This window comes from Brassica napus, chromosome A2, assembly GCF_020379485.1.
Source record: "Brassica napus cultivar Da-Ae chromosome A2, Da-Ae, whole genome shotgun sequence".
Taxonomy (NCBI): Eukaryota; Viridiplantae; Streptophyta; class Magnoliopsida; order Brassicales; family Brassicaceae; genus Brassica; species Brassica napus.
This window is the reverse complement of record NC_063435.1, coordinates 90,094-113,889: the sequence shown is the minus strand read 5'-3', so window position 1 is coordinate 113,889 and position 23,796 is coordinate 90,094. Positions and strand designations below refer to the sequence as shown.

Here is a 23,796-nt window from a genome sequence, read left to right as displayed (position 1 = left end):
AAAAAGCTGCTAGGATATGGAGCTTTTCCAAAAGATCATAAAAGTCTATATGATACTTACCCAAAAATATATCACAGTAATCGAAAAGATGAGATAATAAATAGTAAAGTTGGTTGAATTGACAAATTTAGTAATTTGGTTCTGGCAAGAAGAATCTATCTACACTCTTTTTAAAAATCCAGATAAGCTGACCTGTACTTTCCGCAGGTAAAAAGACACCTCACCAAACCAAAATCTCCACCGTTGATCTCAGTCACAAACTCATCTTCACCGTTGATTCACCGTTTTACCAGTCGAACTTGCCAAAAATAACATAAGTCGTCACTGTCACGAGAAGGGGCTCCATGGAAGAAACAAAAGCCTTTTCTCTCCATGGATTCCTCATATCAGATTCAAAATTTGAAATACAAAAATCAGAATCTTATAGAGTTTCAAATTAAAAAAAAAAACGAAGACCAATTCTCTCTTCTTCTCCTTCGTTTCCACGATTCGTAACACTTATTTTCTTTATATATTTGCTTTTTCTCCTTTTGCATTTCCCAGAAAGGCAAAGAAAGAGATAAATTGTTGAATTCATAGAGAGGAGATTGATATTGCTAGCTTCTTCTGCTTTCTACTTCCTTTTCTTGGTGGTTGAAGGTAAGTCTCTCGATTTGCGATTCACTTTCTTCCCCTATCGCATTAGATTGAGCTGAATCAAAGAGAGCTAAATCACGAACAAACTCGTTGCTTCCGCAGGATTCAGCGAACTCTTACTATGTTCGTTGTGTGAATTAAATATTATTTAATGGATACGCTCACATGTTGTGCCTGTGGATGCGAAGATTGCTCTTCTCATAAACACGACGAATTCTCCAACAACAAACCACGTGACGCACGTGACCTCTCCCTCTCCTCCTCTTCCAACGCCAAAGTCCAAATCGAGAACGAATGCCACCCCCTCCGCGAAACCGTCGCCTCGCAACAAGAATCGATCCAAGACCTATACTCCGAGCTCGACGAGGAGCGCAACGCCGCCTCCACCGCCGCGAACGAGGCGATGTCCATGATCCTGAGGCTCCAGAGGGAGAAGGCCGAGGTCGAGATGGAGCTGCGGCAGTTCAAGCGCTTCTCCGAGGAGAAGATGGAGCACGATCGGCAAGAGCTCTTGGCTCTTGAGGATCTGGTGTATAAGAGAGAGCAGACGATCCAGGCCTTGACGTTTGAGGCTCAGGCTTTTAGGCATAGGATGATGAGTTATGGTGTTAGCGAAGAAGCTGACGTTGATGACGTGGCGAAGAACGTGTATGATTATGATTATGATTATGATTATCCTCCTCTTAAGTGTAGTTTGAATGAGAATCCCGAGGTTGAGGTTGATGTTGAAAAGTACACGTTGACTGATTCGTCGCCACGTGGAGGGGATAATTTGAGTAGTTTGCCACGTCAGAGTCCTAAGCGTCATAGACATTTCAGGAAGGTTTCTACTGGTAGTTCGAGTTCACTATTGGGAACTACTAATAGAGACCAAAGGCCTGATTTTTCTGTTGATTCCCCACGCTTCAACGGCGAGATGCATGATAGAATCTATACCATTGATTCTGTTCATCAGGGTGATGCTGAGGAGAAGTGTAAGGTTGATGGCGAAATGAATCAGCCTGATCATCTTGGTGATCCTGATATAGTGAAACTCTACGCGAGGATGCAAGCGTTGGAGGCTGATAGGGAGTCGATGAGGGAGGCGATTGTGTCGATGAGGACCGAGAAAGCTCAGATGGTTCTGTTGAAAGAGATTGCGCAGCATTTGTCGAAGGAGGTTGTTCCGGAACGGAGGTTGCCGATAAGGAAAGCGTCTATCGTTGGAGTGTTCAGTTTCTTATCTGTCTTTAAGGTTGTGATCTTTAATAAGAACATAACACATCTTTTGTGTAGTCATCATCAACTGATTTTTTTTTTCTGATTATGATTCTTATGCAGTGGATCACGTCATTTGTTTTCTGGAGAAAGAAGGCTCGTCGAAGCAAGTAAGCAAACACACAGTCTTATGGGACCTGAGTTTTGAGTTTGTAGCATTGCAAAGTAACAAAGGACAAAAGAGACTTATCATTCTTTTGTAAATGCAGGTACATGAACGGGGTGCAAGCGAACAATATGGGCTTGGAGATGCTTCTAGAAAAGACTCCTCGGATACGACAATGGAGATGTCTTTCAAGCACGCAAGTGTGACATAGATCATGTTCTCCAACTAGGTGAATTTGAAGCGCTTAATGTGTATACTGGGAGACTGCAGTCTTCTTCATGTGCAGTTTTTTTTATTCTTTATTTTTTTATGTTCATTTGTTGTTGGGGGTTTGAATGCGTAATGTCTTGAATGGGGTTTGATTGTTTGTGTAATGAGATTGGTGAGGATACTGTAAGCTGTGTATAATATTTTCCACATTCTTGTTTGGGTTCTCTCTGGTTCTCGGAGCTTAGTGGAGTGTTGTATATTGATCGTCTAAGTTCTCAATCCTTAGTGAAGCTACTACCATCAATCAAAATATAATCAATTACGGTTCATACCCGAGAGATTTTGCATTGGTTTTCTTATTCTAGTTCAATTGTTAAGGCCTTTTCTTGTGTATTTTTTATTTTGTACGTATTTGTTGTTTTGGAGCAGGTTACAGCCTAATACTTGTGATATGTATAGCTTTTAGTCATGTGAATGTTATAATCTATAAATGTCATACTCGTATATAGGAGAAAATGTTTAGTTATAGTATATTTTAATGTAACTAATATAAGGATAGCTATTAGGGTACTCCCATATAAAAACGAGAAGAGGGACGGTGCCGTCCTCGAGGAGAAGAAGCCACGTGACAGAGAGAGGCTCTTCTCTGTTGGTCCCATCACCAGCTGGTTGAAATTTTACATTCTGATCTTCGTACGTTGGCCATGATTTTAACGATTCTCACCGCACCGTTAAACCATAAGGCTTCATTAGTATTTTATCATACTTTTTTTTTTTTTTAATTTATTTTATCATACTTGTCTATTGCCACATCGTTCGATAATGGTTGTAGTTGGATTCGTTTGACACCAAATATCAAAGTTGTTTTGTACCATTTTAAACCAAATAAGACTATAACATATTATGTTTATTTTGCTGTGTTATACTATTATGTTTAACCGTTACTGAATTCAGTTTGGTCAAGATAAACACACCAGTTCCAATCATTATGCTATTTGTATAAACCGTTTATGAAAAGTTTATATACCGTAATCGTTTGTTTCTATATATTCTCTCACTGGCACTTTCATCAAATGTCTTGAAAACCAATTAGAATTTTCTTGAAAAAACCAGTTAAATTTTTTAGTAAACTTATCCAGGGAAAAGCACAAACATATATAAAACTATGGATTATAAAATAACAAAAGTTGTATGTGATGTGCATTGTTAATTAATTAGTACTATAAACGATTAAAAAAAAAATTAGAAGCTGGCGCGCCAAGTCGACAACGAACGTTTCAGTTACCGACCAGACAGTGTGGGTAAGGAAAGAGAGTAGGGCTCTCTTTGAGTCTTCCTTGACTCATCTTCGCACTTGTCTTGCCACATGTATGCATCCTCGTTCATCTCTTGTGGCTGTTCGTCCCTACATAGACATGTATCATGATCAACATCTAGCTATTATTTTCTGCGTATGTATATGTTTTATTTAATATCTACGTTTTTGGAAACTTAACAAGACTCTACTATAGCATGTAAATGCGAAATCAAACGCAAAGAAAAAAATCGAAACTTGTGAGCCATACAGTGTCCAATGACAGAAATGAACAAAACGTAGGTATCAGTAGAAGACGTTTATCTCTTCAGGATGAAGAAGAAAACAAAACCTTGGGCCTGCTTCATTTATTGAATTTGCGATTTAAAGACATCGATTCTTGACAAAATCACAACCTGTCCGTAACTTTCTAGCACCACTACACATTGATTGACGCAGTACAACACACTTACACATAACGTACCAAAATTTACATTCAATTATCTTCTTGACCACACATGCATTTATTTAATTTATCATTGTACCGTTTGGTAGCCGTAAGTCAATTGAAAGTTCATTTTAAAGAAAATGCCTCTTCAAAAAGAACTATGGATTTTGAACCATCCATAGGTTTAGAAACCAATATACACCACCTAAAACTAATTGCTATAAGAAAATTGACAAAAACAAATTATTACAAATATATTATCCGAGTCCCTCTTTACATAAAATGAGGGCTTGCAACAATATCATATCATTTAGGTGATCGGAGACGGTGAAAACTGTGAATTATCATATAAAATCAATATAACTTATATACATGTAATGAATATATAGATATCGATAAAGAGTAGGTGGATTCTCATCATATGTACTGATATAAGTATAGCTAATATAGAGGTAACATTTACAAAGATGTGACGACAATAAGTACGCAAAATCCGTAAATAAATGTCAAAACTAACTAAAAAGAAAAACAAAATAAAACTTTTGGGTACAAAGCATAATGGCAAGAAGAAAGCATCCAAATAAACAACTTTCTATCTAGGGAGTGCCCTCTCCCGTAAGTAACATGAGCTAGATGCAACGAAAGCCTCACAATATTTTCGTACATTTTCCAAAAATACAGAATTAACATATAACAACATAACTGTCTCTTTTATTTTATCTTGTTTTGCTGTCTTTCGTCAGGGCTAATCTGATAAGCTTACAAGGTTACAAGGAAATTTAATGCTAAAAGTTATGTAGTGGGGAAAAATTAAAAGACATATATTACATCTTGATTGACACCTTTTTAGATTTTCTGGAATGTCAACAAAACTATTATATGGATACATACTTGTGCGTGTAATATATAGAATATATGTTATATAACTTTCGGATTGGCAGGACACCTCTACGGGTTGATTATTCAATAATTTTGTATAGAAGAAATTGAACATGTCTCAGTCATAAATTAGAAACTGAATTGCATAATCATATATACAAAACACGAAACAAGATTAGGAACTATCATTACATAAAGAAGCGGAGATTTTCGGACAAATATTTTTTAATTACAAAACATTATGTAGGCATTCATTCATTTGTATGCATGGTGTATTCATCCCTTTATTTGTATAGTGTATTCTATATGTATTATTATCAGTGAATGTTTTTTTTGCTATAAATCACATTGAATGTTTGTTATAATTTGTTTTTTTAATCTTTTAGTGAGATTAGCGACGAGAAAAGTAGACAGGCTCATACTGAAAATGTTTTAGTGTTTAATTATTAAATTTAATCATTTTAAAAATCCTATCAGGATCAAAAAACGAAATCTATCATGCACCAACTCGTTAAATGTAACATAATCTTGCATAACTAGACACTTTTTGTTGTCATAAAATAAACATTTAAAAGTTTGAAAACTGTATTTTGAAAATTAATGTCACAGAATATAAATAATCTGAAAATGAGATGTTTGATTGATGCATTTCTAGCCATGAATAATTATGTTATGTGCTTTGAATAATAAATGTCCCAAAAATGAAATAATCTGAAAATGAGATGTTATTGATGCAATTCTAGCCATGAACCATATTTTTGAATAACTAAAGTCACACAAACTTGAGATATTCTGAAAATAAGATTCCATATTAATTGATGGAGTATTATGGATGATCGTCACGATCTATGTCGTACCAAAAGAGGATTTGAAACGATGGTTGATTATTACAAGAGTTTAACATTCATATACGATCAAACACGTACATATTAGTATACTATTCGTATGTCCCACCACGGTCTTGATGCAAGTAAACTTCATACTTAGCTAGAAAGGACCGTGTCCCCAAACCATCGCTATTACTAGTCAAGTTATACTCATCGCTGCGAATATGAACTCACCTTGGTATTGAATTAGAAAAGATGCGAAAAATACACTTGCTGATCAAAAATAGTTAGCCTAATGGTTAAACCAAAGAGTACTTTTGTTGTAAATTTTGTATAATTGTAAGATTTTTATTGGAAACTGAAAACAATTTTAATGATACTGATTAGAAATATAGTTTTGATATCTCTATCTGAATTTTAAATACGACGTTTTGTTTTTACTTTGAATTGTAAACCGTTGTAGTTCTACGCTTGTACTAGGAAGAGATGTACATACTAGAACATGTAGTATATAAAAATGTTCACATAAAAAACTGAACTTAAAAGGGCATTACCGTAATTTGAATTGATCCATTCATAAATACTACTATAAATAGAAGGTTGATGAAGCGGCTTGGAAAGGGGTGTCACAAGTTTCTTCCATTAAAACAAACCTCTTTCAAACAGTGGAAACACTTTTTTATCTTTTAGTTCTTGAAAGGTATCCGTTCTTATATCCTGATCTAAAATATATACATCTTTTTATGGTCATTCCTATTTTTTATGTACATCTATTTATGTGTATATATAATTTATCTGTTATTGTTCTCCACATATATAAGCTATGATCTTAAATGTAATTTTTGGATACAAATTTTGCCTAAGGATTATAATTTTTGCTTGGCAGTTTTGGAAAAAGGCCAAAATGTCAACAGAGAAGCCACCGTTGGCCTCCGGTTTAGCTCGGACACGGTCTGAACAGCTATATGAGACGGTGGCCGCTGCCATCAAATCACCTCACGGCTCCATGGACGCCAATGGTGTGCCTGCAACGGCTCCGGCGACCACCGGTAGTGGAGGAGGGACGTTGTCGAGAAAATCAAGCCGGAGACTGATGATGGGGGTGTCTCCGGGGAGGAGTGGAGGAGCCGGGACACACATAAGGAAGTCTAGGAGTGCTCAGCTTAAGCTCGAGCTAGATGAGGTGAGCAGCGGTGCGGCGCTGAGTCGTGCGTCGAGTGCGTCGCTCGGGCTTTCGTTTTCATTCACCGGTTTCGCTATGCCGCCGGAGGAAATCTCCGACTCAAACCCGTTCAGCGACGACGAGATGATACGTAAGTCCTCGTGTAAACTGCTTTTTATTTCTTGTCATTTTTGTTACGGTGTTCTTGTTCCCATACTGAGAGGGTAGTTTGGTCATTTAGCCATGCAATCAGTGTCACAATAATAGTGATAACACAGTGGATATATGATTGGTGTACGTTGCTTTGCTTTTTTGCATGAGAGTCCGATAAAACAGACACAAGCACTTGGCCTTCTATTTTGTTCCACGTGTTTTCTTTCTCGTGCAACGTAAACTTTCCAGTTTCCACCACTTATTTTCTTTTTGCTATCTTTTCTTTTTTTGTTTTATTTTTTCACTTTTCAGTTGCAAACTCGATAGTGCGTTCAATAAATATATTTATCGTAGTATTGTAATGAGCAACCATTGAGAGATACATACCCTACGGGCACTCGTCCCACTATAATTTTGTATATTTCATAGTTTAATACATTATATATTGACACATTCAAACTTTGTTCTATGTCATATTTAATGAAAAGTTATTTTACTTAAGTCTTTTCGTTTTTTATATATGTTTCTTTCTACGTAAGATTTATAAATTTTTTTTAATGTTTTAGTTTAAAAGTTGAGTTTTTAATGAAAGTAAGTTGTGTTTTTTAAAAAATTATTAAAATTTTTTATTTAAAGTAAGTAAGCTTAAACTGAACAAAATAAAAAAGTATATTCTAAAATAAAAACGAATATGTGATTCGTAAACGTTACGTAGTGATTGATTCTCCAACTTGACAGCTTTTTATAGTTGTCAAAAAAAAAAACTTAAAACTTAACAGCCTTTTATTTTATTTTTTGCTAAAAACTTAACAGCTTTTTATGACAAGTACAAAAAAAAGTAAGAGAATACAGTGTATTTTTTTTTTTGATCAAAAGAGAATACAGTGTATATTGACCCAAAAAAGAAAGAGATTCCAGTGTATATTAGTCAAGATCGTGGGTCAAAAGTTCTAGTGTTTACATTTGAAACAACTGTTAAGTGTTAACTACTAAATGTACCTCAAAGTCCAAATCTCAAAGAAAGAAAGGTTGGTAACCAAGATTGACCAACAAACAGTTAAACACATCGTACATTATAAAGCTCACTAACCACTGTGCTTAGGTGTTACTATTCATCTACTTTAAAGACTCATTCACTGAGTCTCTGACCTCTTTACCTCTTAGTGTAGTTCTTAACGATGAATCAACTAACTGTTTCAGCGGAAGACAATGAAAACAAGAAGCCTAAGTTTCAAGCAGAACCAACATTGCCCATCTTTCTCAAGGTAAAAATAATCATTTCAAACCAGACAAAAAAAACAATGGGGTTGTTATGTATTTATGTCTATTTACTTCTTTTTTTTTGAAACGCCTATTTCTCTTTAATTAGTGTTAAGTTTCAGATAGAAATAATTAGATTGAAGTTGTTGGTGATTTTTCATGATCTCATCTCACATGACATTTATGAACAAGACTTAAGATAGTCTTAAATCCAAGAAAAAAAACACAAATTAAGGGGGAAAGAAGTGAAAGTATGTTATAATTTTTTTGTAAGTTGGTTTGGTCATGAAGCTAATATCAAGAACTATTGGTGGTTTTGTGTTTTTAATACATGCAGTTCAAGGAAGTTACATACAAAGTGGTGATAAAGAAACTGACATCATCTGTAGAGAAAGAGATCTTGAGTGGGATCAATGGGAGTGTAAGTCCTGGTGAAGTTCTTGCACTCATGGGTCCTTCAGGGAGTGGCAAAACAACTCTTCTTAGCTTACTCGGTGGTCGAATCTCTCAGTCGGCCATTGGAGGCTCTATTACTTACAATGACAAGCCTTACTCTAAGCACTTGAAAAGCAAGTAAGTCTTTATGTCCCTAAACCACCAAACTTCTTGTAAGAATACATAGATGGAGAGTTAAAAATTGTTTGTCTGGTTTTTTGGCAGGATTGGATTTGTGACTCAAGATGATGTTTTGTTTCCTCATCTTACCGTGAAAGAAACGCTAACCTACGCTGCTCGTTTGCGTCTACCTAAGACTCTTACAAGAGAGCAGAAGGAGCAACGAGCCATTGGTGTTATCCAAGAGTTGGGTTTAGAGAGGTATGTTACATCTTTTAGAGGTTCAAGAACATTACAAATGAAATGTTTGGTCGTTCTTTAAACAACTTGGATCATTTTTTTTTCAGGTGCCAAGACACTATGATTGGTGGAGCATTCGTGCGAGGTGTATCAGGTGGAGAGAGGAAAAGAGTTTCTATTGGAAACGAGATCATCATTAATCCCTCTCTGTTACTTCTTGATGAACCAACTTCCGGTTTAGATTCCACCACTGCTCTAAGAACAATCCAGATGCTTCACGACATAGCCGAGGTCTGTCTCTTTCTTTGTTGTATCTCAACTCTTTGTTGGTTGTTTGAATCCAGGGCGGGTCATGAACATAGCCTAGTGAAACATTGACCTTTAACTTCCAAATTTTTAGCAAATAATTATATATATATATAAGCCTTCAAATTATTTAAATTAAAATCTTACTAAATTGTTTATAGCTCGCAAAATTTCAGAACCGGCCATGTTTGAATCTTGATGTGTTTTGAACAGGCGGGGAAAACAGTGATCACAACAATACATCAGCCCTCGAGTAGGCTCTTCCATAGATTCGACAAGCTGATCCTATTAGGAAGAGGAAACCTTCTCTACTTTGGAAAATCATCAGAGGCTTTGGATTACTTTTCTTCCATTGGATGCTCTCCTCTCATCGCCATGAACCCTGCAGAGTTCTTGCTTGATCTCGCCAACGGTAACATCAACGACATCTCCGTGCCTTCTGAGTTAGAAGATAGAGTTCAAGTTGGCAATTCAGACAGAGAATCTCGATCTGGCAAGCCATCTCCTGCTGTTGTTCATGAGGTAATAAATCATAGAAACAACAACTAAAAGATTGTCTGAAACTAAATTGAGTTTTAATATATGTTTGAACATTCTAAGCAGTATCTGGTGGAAGCATACGAGGCTAGGGTTACAGAACAGGAGAAGAAGAAACTGACTGATCCTGTGCCACTTGGAGAAGAAGAAGCTAGGGCTAAAGTATTGCGTCTAAATAGACAATGGGGAGCGAGCTGGTGGGAGCAATACTGCATACTGTTCTCTAGAGGACTCAAGGAGAGGCGACATGAATACTTCAGCTGGTTGCGTGTTATACAAGTTCTTTCCACAGCTGTTATTTTAGGTCTTCTCTGGTGGCAGTCTGATATTCGGACTCCAGGAGGACTACAAGATCAGGTAAATTGTTAATAGTAAAAGTTGCGGGCCTTAGGCCCATAATCTTCCATGAGGCCCAATTGAGATTTTAGATATTCCGATTGAAAGAATAACTAGATTTTGAACCTCGCTTGATAACTTTTCAATTAATACACATATTAATGAAATTTTACTTGCTGTGAATGAATATTTTAACTCCAATGTTTGATTTTGAAGAAGTGTTTCTAGAACCGGACCGGAAACTGAACCGAATAATTTTTGAGTCACGGTTCAATATGGTTCGACCGGATCAAACCTGGTCAATAATTTGGTTTAGTATATTTTTAGTGTATAAATTTGAAAGTAATGTTAGTAAATATTTGCTAAGGATGGTTTGAATCCGGAGCACAAAGGAACCAATCTTTTTTCACTTACACTAAACTGCCGACATTTTGTTGTCCGTGTCGGTTTTGATGTCCTAATGTCACTCCTCTCTGCCTTTCTTGCAGGCTGGTTTGCTCTTCTTCATAGCTGTTTTCTGGGGATTTTTCCCTGTTTTTACAGCTATTTTTGCGTTTCCGCAAGAACGGGCCATGTTGAATAAAGAGAGAGCAGCAGATATGTATAGATTAAGTGCATATTTTTTAGCTCGGACCACGAGTGATCTCCCTCTCGACTTTATTCTACCTTCTCTCTTCCTTCTAGTCGTCTATTTCATGACAGGTCTTCGTCTCAGCCCGTACCCCTTCTTCTTGAGCATGCTCACTGTCTTCCTTTGCATCATTGCAGCTCAGGTGTGTTCAGATGGAACAAGAACACGTTTCTGTAACGAAAAAAAATATAATTAAAAATGCTGAATTTTGGTTGTGTTTTGTCTTTGCTAGGGACTTGGACTTGCTATTGGTGCAATTTTAATGGACTTACAGAAGGCTACGACTTTGGCTTCAGTAACTGTCATGACATTTATGCTCGCTGGAGGGTTCTTTGTTAAGGTAAATCCTCTGTTTCTTGATTTTTACATTGTTTCTTGATTAGTGTATTATGTTTCTGAGTTTTTTTTTTCTGTTTTGTGTCATGCAGAAAGTACCAGTGTTCATCTCGTGGATACGTTACCTATCCTTCAATTACCACACCTACAAGCTTCTTCTTAAAGTTCAGTATCAAGACTTTGCTCAATCCATCAACGGGATGAGAATTGACAATGGACTTACTGAAGTAGTTGCACTCGTTGTCATGATTTTTGGTTATCGCCTCCTTGCTTATCTCTCTCTCAGGCAAATGAAGATTACTACATAACCCAATATTTTGCGCAAGAAAATATAACAAGCATAAGTTTTGTTTCCATTCTACATTAGCTCATAAGTTCCATAATATGTCTTCAAGTTTTCAAAAGTGTCATAAAAGAAACGATGAAGAAACTACTGTACTCCGTATGAAACGTTCGATCCAACCGTACCTATAACTGTACGTGCAGGCGTGCATGTCAATGATATACTCTCACTTATATAAGATGCTTTGTTTAGATAAATTTGAAAACATATAAACAGATCATAGTAGGGGTTCGCAAATAAAGCAAATCCAAAAATCCGAACCGATCTGATAAAAAACAATCCGAACCGAATCGAATATTACATAAATACCAAATGGGTTTTGTTTTATAGTATTTCGGATTATAAGTTTTATCCGAACAAAATCCGAATCCAAATAAATATCCAAAAAAAATCAAAATTCCAAAAAAACATTACTCATAGTCTCATATTAAACTTAAAGTCAATCGTGAAATAAGTATATATTACATGAATAATTAACTCAAATATTTAGTTTAATATATTTTGGTTTTTTTGTGCTTTTTTTTCTTCTATATAGTCGAGTTTATCGGGTTTGATGTGTTTCCGCTTGGTGTTTATCCGATATGAGTATTTATCATTTCAAAATTTTGATTTTTGGTCTTTTTTTACTGGATTTTTATTTGGTCTTCGGGTTTAACTAAATACAAAACAATAATTTAAAACCGAGAATCCAATTAAGATCTGAAGCCCAAAATTATATTGGTTTTAACCGTTTTTTGAAATGTTACTAAACTCGAAACGAATCCGACTAAACCCAAACCGAATCCGAATCAAACTTTTATAATATCCGAATAGGGCTGAATTTCATAACCCAAAATTTTGAAATCCGATTGAATCTGAACTGAAACTCGATTGATCTCCCGTTGCCCGGCCTTAAATCATGGTGCCAAATGGAACATTTTTTTTTGTAACTGAACCAAATGAAACATTGGTCCACGGCTTCTAAAAGAAATTGAGTTATAAAAATAGATATCCAAATTATTTAATTTTTTTTATTTAATTTGTTAATAAATTGTTTAAGATCGCCAAAGTTTAGGACCGGTCATGGATACGAGATGAATTCTTCAAGTTACGAAGAATATATTAAAGAAACTTTATTCCATTAATTATTAAGGTGACATGACAAACAAAGACCACAACCCGAAATGTATGACCGAATTTGACCAAAACAAGACAAACTAGATAGATCATATGAGATGAGAAAAGACACTACAACAATAAAGACACAACCACAGTTTTATTCCAAGACACATTAATTTACTTCTTCGACGGCTATTTCACTAGGCATCGCTTGCACCACCAGACTTGCCACTCTCTCCTTTATAGGTCTCCATGTCCTCTTCGTCATCAGATGGTTCCATGTTCAGATCGAATCGGTGAACCAGTTTGGGTAAATGAGTCACATCGCCATCTTCTTGGACCTTTGGATCATCAAAGAACCATTTATCCATTAAATAGGTACACCTACTTCCCATCAGGTTAGAACAATGTGCCTGCTCAAGTGCAACATCCAAAACCCTCGGGGTCTGATCAACCCCCGGAAATGGCTCGTTGACACTTGTATAAGCATGTTCCGAATAACCTAAATCTTTGTTCAAACCCATAATCCTCTTATTTGTATATGATCTCAAACTCTCAATCTCGGATTGGGAGAAATCATCAAGGCTGCGCCCGTTTTCGAGGTCGAACAAGAGATGTTCCATCTCCAACTCAGCAACTCTTACCCGGCAATTCGCTAGTTTCTTCTGAATCTTTTTGATATTGGTCTTGAGGAATGACTCTTGAGTCTCTGCCTTCATGTTCCTCTCGTAGCTTGGCAACGAGTAAAAACGGTCCACGAGAGATTCAGCCACCTCCTTAGACGGCCACGCCACCAACTTAGCATCATCAAGGTTGAAAAAAGTCAAACAAGCATCTAAACCACACAAGATGGTTAGCTCTTCAGCTTTTTTTATCAACCCTTGCGTCCTCCTCTTGAAAGCGGTGTTTCTTGCCCTTGGATTCTCGATCCGAGTAAGCTTCATCTTTTTTTTAGCCATTGACTCCAGTTTTTCTTGCCTTTGTATATCAACTTATACATATATATATACACTGAAGTCTGTGTATAAATCCCAAATTACCTCAAACACATAGCAAAACAAAGTAAAATAATATTGTATGTGATATTTCACATTTTTGAAGATTATAAATACATTCTTAAAAGGAACAAAATCTTATAATACTACCTATTTCTCAAAAAGAATCAAATCTTAGTATAAATACTACTTATTTCTTTATAAAACAAAGAAAAATTTATATATATATATGCAATGGCAAGAGTACACTCATTACACGTAGGCTGTACTAGTATGACATAAAATGCTAAATAAAATTTCTATTGAAAAGCCAGCAAACATTAGTAGTCTAGAATTTTCATTGATATCCCTAGATATTATTTGAAAAATAATTTTAAAAATTTTGTTTACGTATCGTCACCACATTCATTCTTACAAAAAAATAATGAAAAATTTAATATGACATTCTTTTATTACGACACGTACAATCTTAATGATTAAGGTCTTTATTTTTTTGTAAGATTCCTAAAGTTAGATAATAACAACTGGATATATATACTATATGTGGATACTAAAATTCATACTAGAAATTTGGTTGTTTTATATTTGGAAATCAGGAAATAAAAAAATTGTGGACACAAAATCTATAGAACACAATAATACAATCATGAGCAGATCCAACAATTATTTTAGTATGGGGCATGCAGTTTAAATCATTTCTAAAACAGGGACACTTACATAAATTTTAAGTTAATTACTGGAAAAAAAATCAGAGTGGGGGCACATGCCACACCCATGCCCTTTTTGGGTTCGTCCTTGGATGTACTCATGTTCAAGTTAACATGATGATAATAACTGTGTTTGCAAGATCAATAAATATTACAAGACTAAAACTAGCTAAACAAGGTCGATGTGTTTGAGGGAGAAAACTCAAAGTCGAGTTGTATATGTGTGCTGGGAATGTGCTTGTTCTCTCGTCTTCTTTTACTTTTTATACTTGTCTATGCCGTTTTATGTCGGTATTTTCTCACCCTTGCTCATTTGATGACGAAGATCTCGGGATTCTCTTTCACTTCCTTCTGTGTGAATTTCGCAACTTCTTGGAATATCCATCGTCATGTGTCAACAAAGCAGAAACAATTCGGATTCTCTATGCGACATCTTCTTCGTCGAGGTTGAAGTCAAACGTCACAACCATCGTGAAGTCATATTCTTCTGGCTGATTCATGATTTGGGCCAATACTATTTATGTAAATTATATACATTAAATTTTAAAACAATATAACTGCAAGTATAAAATATTTCCACATCAAATTAATATAAAAATTAACTAATTTCATATAAATATGTATATTTTAATCAAAATTAAATGCAAGTTCAAAATGAAGTGTAAGTTCAAAACTCAATGCAAGTGTATCCTAACGAATATAAAACTAAAAAGAAAGTTAAATATTCGAAATATTCTTAAATCCAAAAATCAGCATAAATATGTTATTAACTTATTATCAAGTTTTAAAATTTAAATTGTTAAATTTATTTGTATTCAAACGCGATAAAATACATTAAAATCGGTTTATTAGGAAATATCATAAGATAACAAAAAAAAAAGCCAAAATAAAATAAAATTTCTCATTTTTGAATGATCGGTAAATCAAAAGTTGAATTACTAATAAATTTAAGTTTTCGTCTTATAAAAAATATTTTTTCTTGAAGTTATTTATGTACATTGAGCAAGAAACCACCTAGTGGATTTTAACTATAACCACTACTAAAATTGCCAGTTTTCTGCCACTATCTGTGCATTAAAAGTGATGAGAATAAGCAGCCAACAAGACTATCAAATACGTCATCTCATTCGAGTACTCACCATGACATGGCTCAATATTTGATCAAGAAGCCCCATGAAATTATTCTAGAGGCTGAACATGGATCTTGTGGGACAAATTTAGTATGAATCCATCATCGTACATTCGTACACTGAGATGGTGTACTAAGACCACGACTCAGGCTCCAGCTTTCTGCTGATTCGAGGGATTATCTACACTTAGACCATTTTGTTTTGCCAGATAACAAGAAAAAGTCAAATATTCTCAATCATTACAATCAATATTATATAATCAAGTGTTAGAACAGAGCTGAAATTCGCAGATGCGTACCACAGGAGGAAGAGAACATTCTTATGATAAAGCCAAGTAAATTGGGAGCAGCAGACAGGTTAATTTGGCTCGGAAATGAATCCGGAGACTACTCAACCAGCTCGGGTTATTGGACGGCGAAAAACAACATCAATATGGCTTCACCGTTCCCGCAATATCCCTTTGATTGGCAGGGAAACATTTGGAAGCTCCACGTGTCCCCTAAGCTAAAGCTCTTCCTTTGGAAACTCTTCCGAGGCGCCCTCCCAGTGGGAACATGCCTCGCAGCCAGGAACATCGCATCAGCCATTAACTGTAAGAGATGTAATGAACCTGAATCTATCACTCATCTTTTCCTTCACTGCAACTTTGCGCAGAAAGTTTGGAGTCTTGCACCCTTCTCTTCTACCTTTGATGCTAGAGGAATGATAGATTTAGGATCTTCATGGCCCGATCTGAGTAAACAATACTGCCTTCCACCAGTGGGCATTTCGACAGGACCGCTAGCACCCTGGATATTATGGTCTCTATGGGTCGCAAGAAAAAAGTTCATATTCGAGAATAAGGAAATCCTTGAGGAGGACGTGATCACAAATGCAATAACAGCGGCGAAGGAATGGTTAAATGAACAGACTCGGGATTCCTCTGTCAAACCACCAACAAACCCACAGAGAGCACCAATACCATCAAACACCCCTGTTTTGAAAACAGATGCAGCATGGAAAGGAGACTCCCTCATTGCAGGTTTAGGTTGGATCCTAGAGGAAGAACTACAGAAAGTTGAAAGAATGGTGCACTGACACTTTGTACCGTCTCCGTTACTGGCGGAGGGTTTGGCCCTTAGAGAAGCACTCCAGTTCTGCAAGAACAGAGGTATCCGCCAACTACAAGTACTCTCGGATTCAGCTCAGCTAGTCAAAGCAATCAACACGAAGGCCCCGAACTCGGAACTGTATGGCTTAGTCTCAGATATCCTACGTCTATCTATCGACTTCGATTTCATTTCATTTGGTTGGATTCGTAGAAACAAAAACAATGGGGCTGATGCCTTGGCTAAACAGGCCTTAATGGCTGAAACTAATGTATTAAACCCTGGGTCTTAACCTTTTTTAATGAAAGTTTGTGTTACAAAAAAAAAAAAAATCAAGTGTTAGAAAACATGAGAGACGGCTATGACTAAGACATGCAAAGTCGCATGTTGTACAAAGAAAAAAAAACGAAGACGATTTGATTATATTATTTAGAACAAGAAAATTATGGACTGCTTAGACTTGAAATTGCATCTAGGCCAACTTGATTAATATATTGGTTTTGCTTCACGTAACTTATATACAAACCTTCTTTAAAACTTTATGTAAACCAATTTGTAAACAAGAAAAAAAAAATCATCAGCTAAGCAACGCTGGCTGGCATCAAATGTATTTCAAATGATTAACGTCTAACAAAACTTTTATATATGTGAAAGTTATTAAACGCCACTAGTATTTATTATCATATTTGAAGCCGCCCTTACCCAAGAAAAACCTATATGACATAGCTTACATTTAAACGTTGACTCTCCAACTTCATCAACGTGATGACCAAAAACAAAACATTCACTCATTTTCTCGTATTCTCATCATTCAGAAAACACACAAAAATTTATTAAAATCCAATGGCTGCAATGAATACCACGCCTGACTCCGACCGGTATATACCAGCCACTGATAGGATCGGTGGCTTCGCTTACGGGCTAGGTGTTTCCATTGGTATACTTCTCCTCATCACCACAATCACCCTCGCTTCTTATTATTGCACAAGAACCCATATCTCCGCCTCTCCAACGACCACTCCGAGGACAAGACGCAGGCAAAGACAGGTCAATGTAACTTCGCTACCTGGCGAAGAACGTTTTCATTTGGACGGTGACGATCAAAATGACACCGTGGTGGTCGAAATCTTGGGACTAAACGATGAAGAAATCAAGAGTTTCCCTAAGCTTCCTTACGAAGAGGCTCGCGTGAGTTATAGCTTGCAAAAGGATTCCACTGCGACGTCGTGTTGTTCTATATGTCTTGCGGATTACAAGAAGACAGATATGATCAGGGTTTTGCCGGATTGTAACCATTTGTTCCACGACAAGTGCGTTGACCCTTGGCTCAAGCTTCATCCTACGTGTCCCGTGTGTCGTACGTCTCCGTTGCCGTCTCCGGCGATGACACCTGTCGCCGACGACGTTACATTTTCCCGCCGGCCGATGGATGTTTGACATTTTTCCTCTTTCTTTTAATTTTTTAATATATTTTGATTCTTGTTGACATTTATTAGAGTATATTATCTTCAAGCTGTAAATTTCACGGGTGTTATTTGGTTGCTTATACAAAATACAAACAATATTAGTGATTTATTTTGAGACGATTTGTAATGTTAATATGTACGTTTAAGATTATAATATATAGCGAAAATGTGGAAAATATACATTTACCATTTTAATTCTACTTACAAAAGCATTTTAAAAATATAAAAAAGAAGAGGAGAAAAATTAAATTAAGAAGAAAAGTAGTATATTATACAGTCGAAGTTGTTTTACAAAAAAAAAAAAATTATACAGTTGAAGATAGCAAATCCTACCAAAATTTTTCGGTGGCAAATCAATATTGTAAAAAAAATATAAAATATATATATATATATATATATTGTAATAAAACACTATTATTTTCACCGAAAAATAAATAACTAGTAACTACCTAATAGTTCGTTATGGGGCGTAATCATTTTGATCATTCACACCAAATAACTTTCTCAATGAAATCTAGCCGTCCGTTTTTACATTCATAAACAATTGACCTAGTTGAAGTAACGGTCCAGATCTCGCTTACATTCCTGGAGAATTATAAGAGTAAAAGAAACGGCGCCCTACTCCTGTATTTGATCACCACCTGAAAACCCTTATAGTTTCGAGATTCCACCAACCATGTCAAGAGTCGTGGTTCTTCCTCTCGCTGTTTATCTTCTCCTATTTGTTTCAACGACTGCTCGAGCCACCGATGTCCAATACTGTGGTAACGTTTGAGTCCCCTCTGTCTCTTCCTTATCAACTGTGCTCTGAGTTTGTCATGTTATGTTTGGTTGTAGAGGAGAATGCAGAGTACGAAGTAAAAGTGAAAGAGGTTGATATATCTCCTTATCCTATAGCTCGAGGCGAGCCAGCTACCTTTACCATCTCTGCCACCACAGGTTGCTTCTTCACTTTAACTGTTTTAACACTCGTATCTCGCTTCTTATTTCTCAATGAGTATTTTTAGGGCGGTCGTGAGATTTTGAGGGTTGTAGATGATTTTGTAAAAAAATTAATAAAAAATAAATTACAAATTTAAGGACTTATATTTATGTAATTTTCTTCAAAATTTTTGAAAAATACTTGGATTCATTTTGTGGGTGATGTTTGTTTCTTATAAAGGCCGTGTGATCTCGGGTGGGAAGTTGGTGATTGAAGTTACGTACTTCGGATGGCACGTTCACTCTGAGACGCATGACCTTTGCACTCAGACTACTTGTCCTGTTGAGACCGGAGATTTCTTGGTTGCACACTCTCAAGTTCTTCCTGTCTATACTCCTTCAGTAAGTTTTCATGTTTTTTGAGCAATACATAAGAGACATAACATGACTAGCTTGAATGTGTCTGAACGTTGCATATTAGTGTCGGAAAATTCTGAAAAAATGGTAGATGACACGCTCTACTCTTTTTATTTATCTTCCAGGGTTCTTACTCGCTGCAAATGAAGATGATTGATGCGCAGAATAAGGAGTTAACGTGCTTTAGCTTCTCTATCGACATTGGATCCGCACCATCTGTGGTGGCCGACATGTAGAGAAAATTCACCTGGGCGAATACTGTTAATCGCTTTATTTGCCACTGTATAAATAGTTTCTTAGATTTGGTTATTTTCTACCTCTTATCAGTTATGCTAGAGCTGGATTTTCTTCTTTTTTCATCATTAATATAGATATATATATATACACATGATTAAGTGTTTCTGCTGTTCCAATCAACATATCACCAGGTCACATGGCATAAGTCAAGTGGTTGAACGGTGTAATGACCATTTCAAACCATCATGCAATGTGAGAAGTAATCAACGTAAATATATACAAGATTGATTGCTGATCGTCATGATAATAATGGTTAGTAGGCTTGTGAAATGTCCTCTTTGTAGTTGATGTTACAATAACTATTCGAATTTAAGAACTTAAGCTATTTCAAACGAGACACCAAAACTTTGTTTCTTTCTTATCTCTCAACCCCAACTTCTCACGACCACTCACCTATCCTTCTGAGATGTTTCTCTCTTTTGTAGTATAGTGAAAACTTTTGGGGATGTTATAACTCTAATCAGGCGTAGTAGACTGATACGAAAGGGATTTCAACGTCCTTGTCATTGTCATCCTCACAAGCCACCACAACATCCAAGTGATGCTCTAAGCCTCTAACTCGGCTCATTTAAACTTCCTTATGAGTTTTTTCAGTAAGCTAAAAATTATACAATGTATAGTATAATATGTGACATACTTACCTTGAAAGAGAAATTAAGAGAAGGCCATATGGCTCATTGGGCTCATTTTATGGTCCAGTTTTTTTTTTTTTTTGACTGGTCCAGTTATTCTTCTTTTTCCTGTGTTAGCTAGCAAACAACTATGGAATCACTTTGTGAGGGGATACACAAAGTATTATGTATCACCCCCTTCCAGCACAAACTTGTAGATTTTTTTAAAAAAAAATTGTTTGTGGCAGATTAGAAGCTTTTCTCACTCACACAAATTACATTCAGTCCTTAGCAAAAAAAAACAAATTACATTCAGTATTTTATTTTGAATTTGTCGCACAAAAAAAAGTATTTTATTTTGAATAACCAAAACACGTGACACTTAAACTAAAATGGATTTGGTGGTTTCTAAAGGAGAAATCCGGAAATAATCTGACAAGTCACTAGGGATATATCTTGAACATAGATCATTAACCCCAGTGTCTTCCTTACATCCCCTGAAGCCTCGTTATGTTTAATACTTTTCTACTTTTATAAAGCTTACAAACATGCACTATTAAGTCGTGTGGACTATATACGTAATGCATAGGATTGAAGGCATACTAAAATCCATGAACAGTTGTCGTATCACAGATGCATTTCTATTGTAAGACCATTTGAAACTAAACAAAAATGTAACTGTAAATAGAGGTAAAAGAGGAAATAACATTTTTGGGGGTCAGTAAAAGACGAAATAGTTATGAGTTCAATAAATAGTATACAGAGAGGAGACAGTAGTGGTGTGGTAGGAACTCAGTAAATCAATGTTAGATTATGAAAATCATAGGGTCCCCACTCTCCAGAGAAAGAAAACGACAGTTTACACGAATACATACACTGTACTCTGGATTTACATGAAACCCTAGTTACTTAACTTTGAATCACCTTTTTCACTCAACCTCCTTTATTACTTTACCACCTGACCCTCTCTCTCTCTATCTCTTAGCATAGCTAATAGTACTGCAATATTCCATATCCCACGCTTCTTCCGAAACTATTGCTTGATGCTTCTCTTTTTATATTGGAATCCCAACTTAAAGCACACGTTTCAATCAATTCCGTTTTAATTTGTTATACCAAACTAACTCAATATTTATGTTTTGTGTGCTCGTGAATCTTCTTCGGTTTGTAATGTTATCTACCTTTCTACCATTGTGGTCTTCACAGTGCTTGATCCCTACTTACACTAGTCATAAGGGCTATGTATGCCAAAGTCACACCTATGTCTTTTCTCCATTTTTTTTCTTCAATCAAATTAAATCTCTATAAATGTTTTGATCAGTGTGAATTCATATATTGATGTGTAACCTTAGATATATGCACACAACTACATTGCAATATGTTTTGCATCTTTTGATCCGGTCACAGTGTTTTAAGTTCATGAATCTATATATAATTGCTTTACGCATTGTGATTATACCATATAATACTATTTTTCACAGAGCTTTTAAGGACGAGTAATTTGACTACAATATTCTACTATAAGTTTGTACCTCATATCTCAAAAGGTCATAAAGTGTTGTTGGAGTAGATCTTCACATATGTGATCTACTAGCAATATCAATTACAATAGAGGGTTCTAAATGAACATCTAATAATTAAAATTAAGAAAAAAGTAGGAGAGAAATTAAGATAAAGTTTTAAAATTATATTTTTCAGAATTTTATTAGAATTAAAACTAATCAGTTCTTTTTATCAAATTAAAATAAAAATAATTTTTAATAAGAATCTTCAAATGAGAAACTTTCCATTGAGGTTGCTCCTAAACATAATTAACATATGGTTCCTCTGAGACATCTAAACTTGATTATGTAGTATTTATTGAAAAAAACTATATGAACAAGAGCATATACATTTCACACTGTCTTACACTAACGAATCTGATTCTCTAATCGGTTTTGGGAGACGACGCCGTTTCAACTTGCGAAAGGCTTCGCCAGAAACCACCACTGTAGAATCTGCTCCACATCTCCTTCTCTAACGCAACCACCTCCTCGTCTTCTCCTTCTTCTTCCTCCTTCAGCTCCATCGCTAGCTTATCGAGATCTTCCTCCTCTCTGCTCTCTACCGGATGAACGGCGAACTTCGAGCTCCCGACTTTGCTCAGCTTTGAATCTCCGTTTCCTCTCTTCGCCAGCCCTCGTCTCCCCCGCACACGGCGGAAGAGTCCGCGAGGGATCTTGTATACGGCGAGGACGACGAGGCTGACGACGCTGCAAGGACCGCAGCAACATAAGGCGGCGAAATCCGCCGTCGTGCCACCGCAAAACTCAGCCGCCGTGGATCCTCCGCAGCACAGCGACGGCGTCGAGAGTCCTCGACGGCGTTTCACGCCGGGAGAAGTCGACGGATTCATTATTTGCGAGCTTCTAAACACAAATCTCTAGCTCGTCTTTGCTCAATGTACATCACCAACTGATAACAGACTCCATTTTCCGAGAAAAGTAGGCACTGAATCTGGGAAAATGATATTTTCTCGAGAATGTGAAGAGTCTGTTTGAAAATGGAGAGACTGTTGAGATTAAAGGCCAAAGCGCTGAAACTGATTTTGGGTTATTTAATGAAGACGACCATGAATTTAACAATTATATCCATGTGTGTTTATATATACAGAATAGTCGTCTCAGTGGATAGAATATTATTAGTATCATTTAAGCCTTATTTTAGTTACATATCTGCAATAAAAACGTTCCTCGGAGAGGTTAGCTAAAAAGAATTTAGTTATATACATTAGATCTTTGTTTGATTTTGACTAAATATTCAAAATGTATTAAGTTTATATCATTATTCTAAACATCACATCAGCATTCTTAAAAGCAAAAAGAATGCTTTTTGTTTTGTGCAATAAGAATGCTAGTTAACTCAAAAAGTGTCTTTATAATGGAAAAACATGTTGACAAAAAAAACTAGTGGTAGAAAAAATATAAAGTAGGATTAACAAATAATCATCTTTGTCTTTTTAAATTCTTGAAAGTTATCTTCTTCTTTTTGTAGCAAACTTGAAAGTTCTCTTAAAGGTTAAAACCAGATCTCATTGTTGACAAAAAAAAAATCTCATTAAATAAAGAGAACACACAGTATAATATGCCAAAATGCTAATTGCAAATATAACTAGAAGCCCATTATACATATCAACAACACCGGCCCAACTGTCGTAAGTGACATATTTGTCAACCGGGCCAAGCACCCCAGTTCAAAACGGTTTTGATTAGGAGCTACGACACTTCCAGGAACAACTGCGATATATTACAACACCGCTCTGGTTCTTGAACAGGACAGAGCGGTCAAGCTGTTTCGATTATAAATGGCAGCAACAGGTGTTGGTGTGTACTGTGCGAGTAGGTACGCTACTGATATCGGTATGAGAGGTAGAGGGCCGCACAAGAAGGCTCTCTGTAGAGATGTTCCATGTAGTTGACCCTCCATTGGCAGACATTGCTTAACCAACCACATTGTGTAACTCGTATGTTTCTTTTTGTTGTGATTTGGTGATTTCTGATTTTTCTCTGTT

General features: G+C 36.1%; 6 protein-coding genes across 6 annotated transcripts; 4 read left to right on the top strand and 2 right to left on the bottom strand.

Annotated features, from left to right (window-relative positions):
* Positions 1–166: 166 nt before the first annotated feature.
* LOC106422625 (myosin-binding protein 7) lies at positions 167–2,432 on the top strand. The gene is made up of 4 exons (XM_013863414.3): positions 167–639; positions 739–1,870; positions 1,957–2,003; positions 2,103–2,432. Exons 2-4 carry the CDS (start codon positions 788–790, stop codon positions 2,203–2,205), a joined length of 1,233 nt encoding a protein of 410 aa, XP_013718868.2. The 5' UTR covers positions 167–639; positions 739–787; the 3' UTR covers positions 2,206–2,432.
* Positions 2,433–6,190: 3,758 nt separating this feature from the next.
* LOC125581493 (ABC transporter G family member 22-like) lies at positions 6,191–11,529 on the top strand. Its single transcript, XM_048747039.1, has 11 exons — positions 6,191–6,357; positions 6,544–6,970; positions 8,173–8,237; positions 8,570–8,805; positions 8,893–9,048; positions 9,135–9,318; positions 9,547–9,855; positions 9,937–10,227; positions 10,695–10,979; positions 11,070–11,177; positions 11,266–11,529. The coding sequence occupies exons 2-11, from the start codon at positions 6,562–6,564 to the stop codon at positions 11,479–11,481; spliced, it is 2,259 nt and encodes a 752-aa protein (XP_048602996.1). The 5' UTR covers positions 6,191–6,357; positions 6,544–6,561; the 3' UTR covers positions 11,482–11,529.
* A 1,285-nt stretch (positions 11,530–12,814) lies between these two features.
* On the bottom strand, positions 12,815–13,573 carry LOC125588957 (MADS-box transcription factor PHERES 2-like). Its single transcript, XM_048760960.1, has one exon. The coding sequence runs from the start codon at positions 13,571–13,573 to the stop codon at positions 12,815–12,817; it is 759 nt and encodes a 252-aa protein (XP_048616917.1).
* A 3,298-nt stretch (positions 13,574–16,871) lies between these two features.
* LOC106422715 (putative RING-H2 finger protein ATL71) lies at positions 16,872–18,296 on the top strand. The gene has a single exon (XM_013863492.3). The coding sequence runs from the start codon at positions 17,378–17,380 to the stop codon at positions 17,969–17,971; it is 594 nt and encodes a 197-aa protein (XP_013718946.1). The 5' UTR covers positions 16,872–17,377; the 3' UTR covers positions 17,972–18,296.
* A 201-nt stretch (positions 18,297–18,497) lies between these two features.
* LOC106422717 (putative phosphatidylglycerol/phosphatidylinositol transfer protein DDB_G0282179) lies at positions 18,498–19,724 on the top strand. The gene is made up of 4 exons (XM_013863493.3): positions 18,498–18,764; positions 18,838–18,939; positions 19,163–19,323; positions 19,464–19,724. The coding sequence occupies exons 1-4, from the start codon at positions 18,677–18,679 to the stop codon at positions 19,572–19,574; spliced, it is 462 nt and encodes a 153-aa protein (XP_013718947.1). The 5' UTR covers positions 18,498–18,676; the 3' UTR covers positions 19,575–19,724.
* Positions 19,725–21,578: 1,854 nt separating this feature from the next.
* LOC106399921 lies at positions 21,579–23,633 on the bottom strand. Its single transcript, XM_013840364.3, has one exon. The coding sequence runs from the start codon at positions 22,639–22,641 to the stop codon at positions 22,174–22,176; it is 468 nt and encodes a 155-aa protein (XP_013695818.3). The 5' UTR covers positions 22,642–23,633; the 3' UTR covers positions 21,579–22,173.
* Between the last annotated feature and the right edge of the window lie 163 nt (positions 23,634–23,796).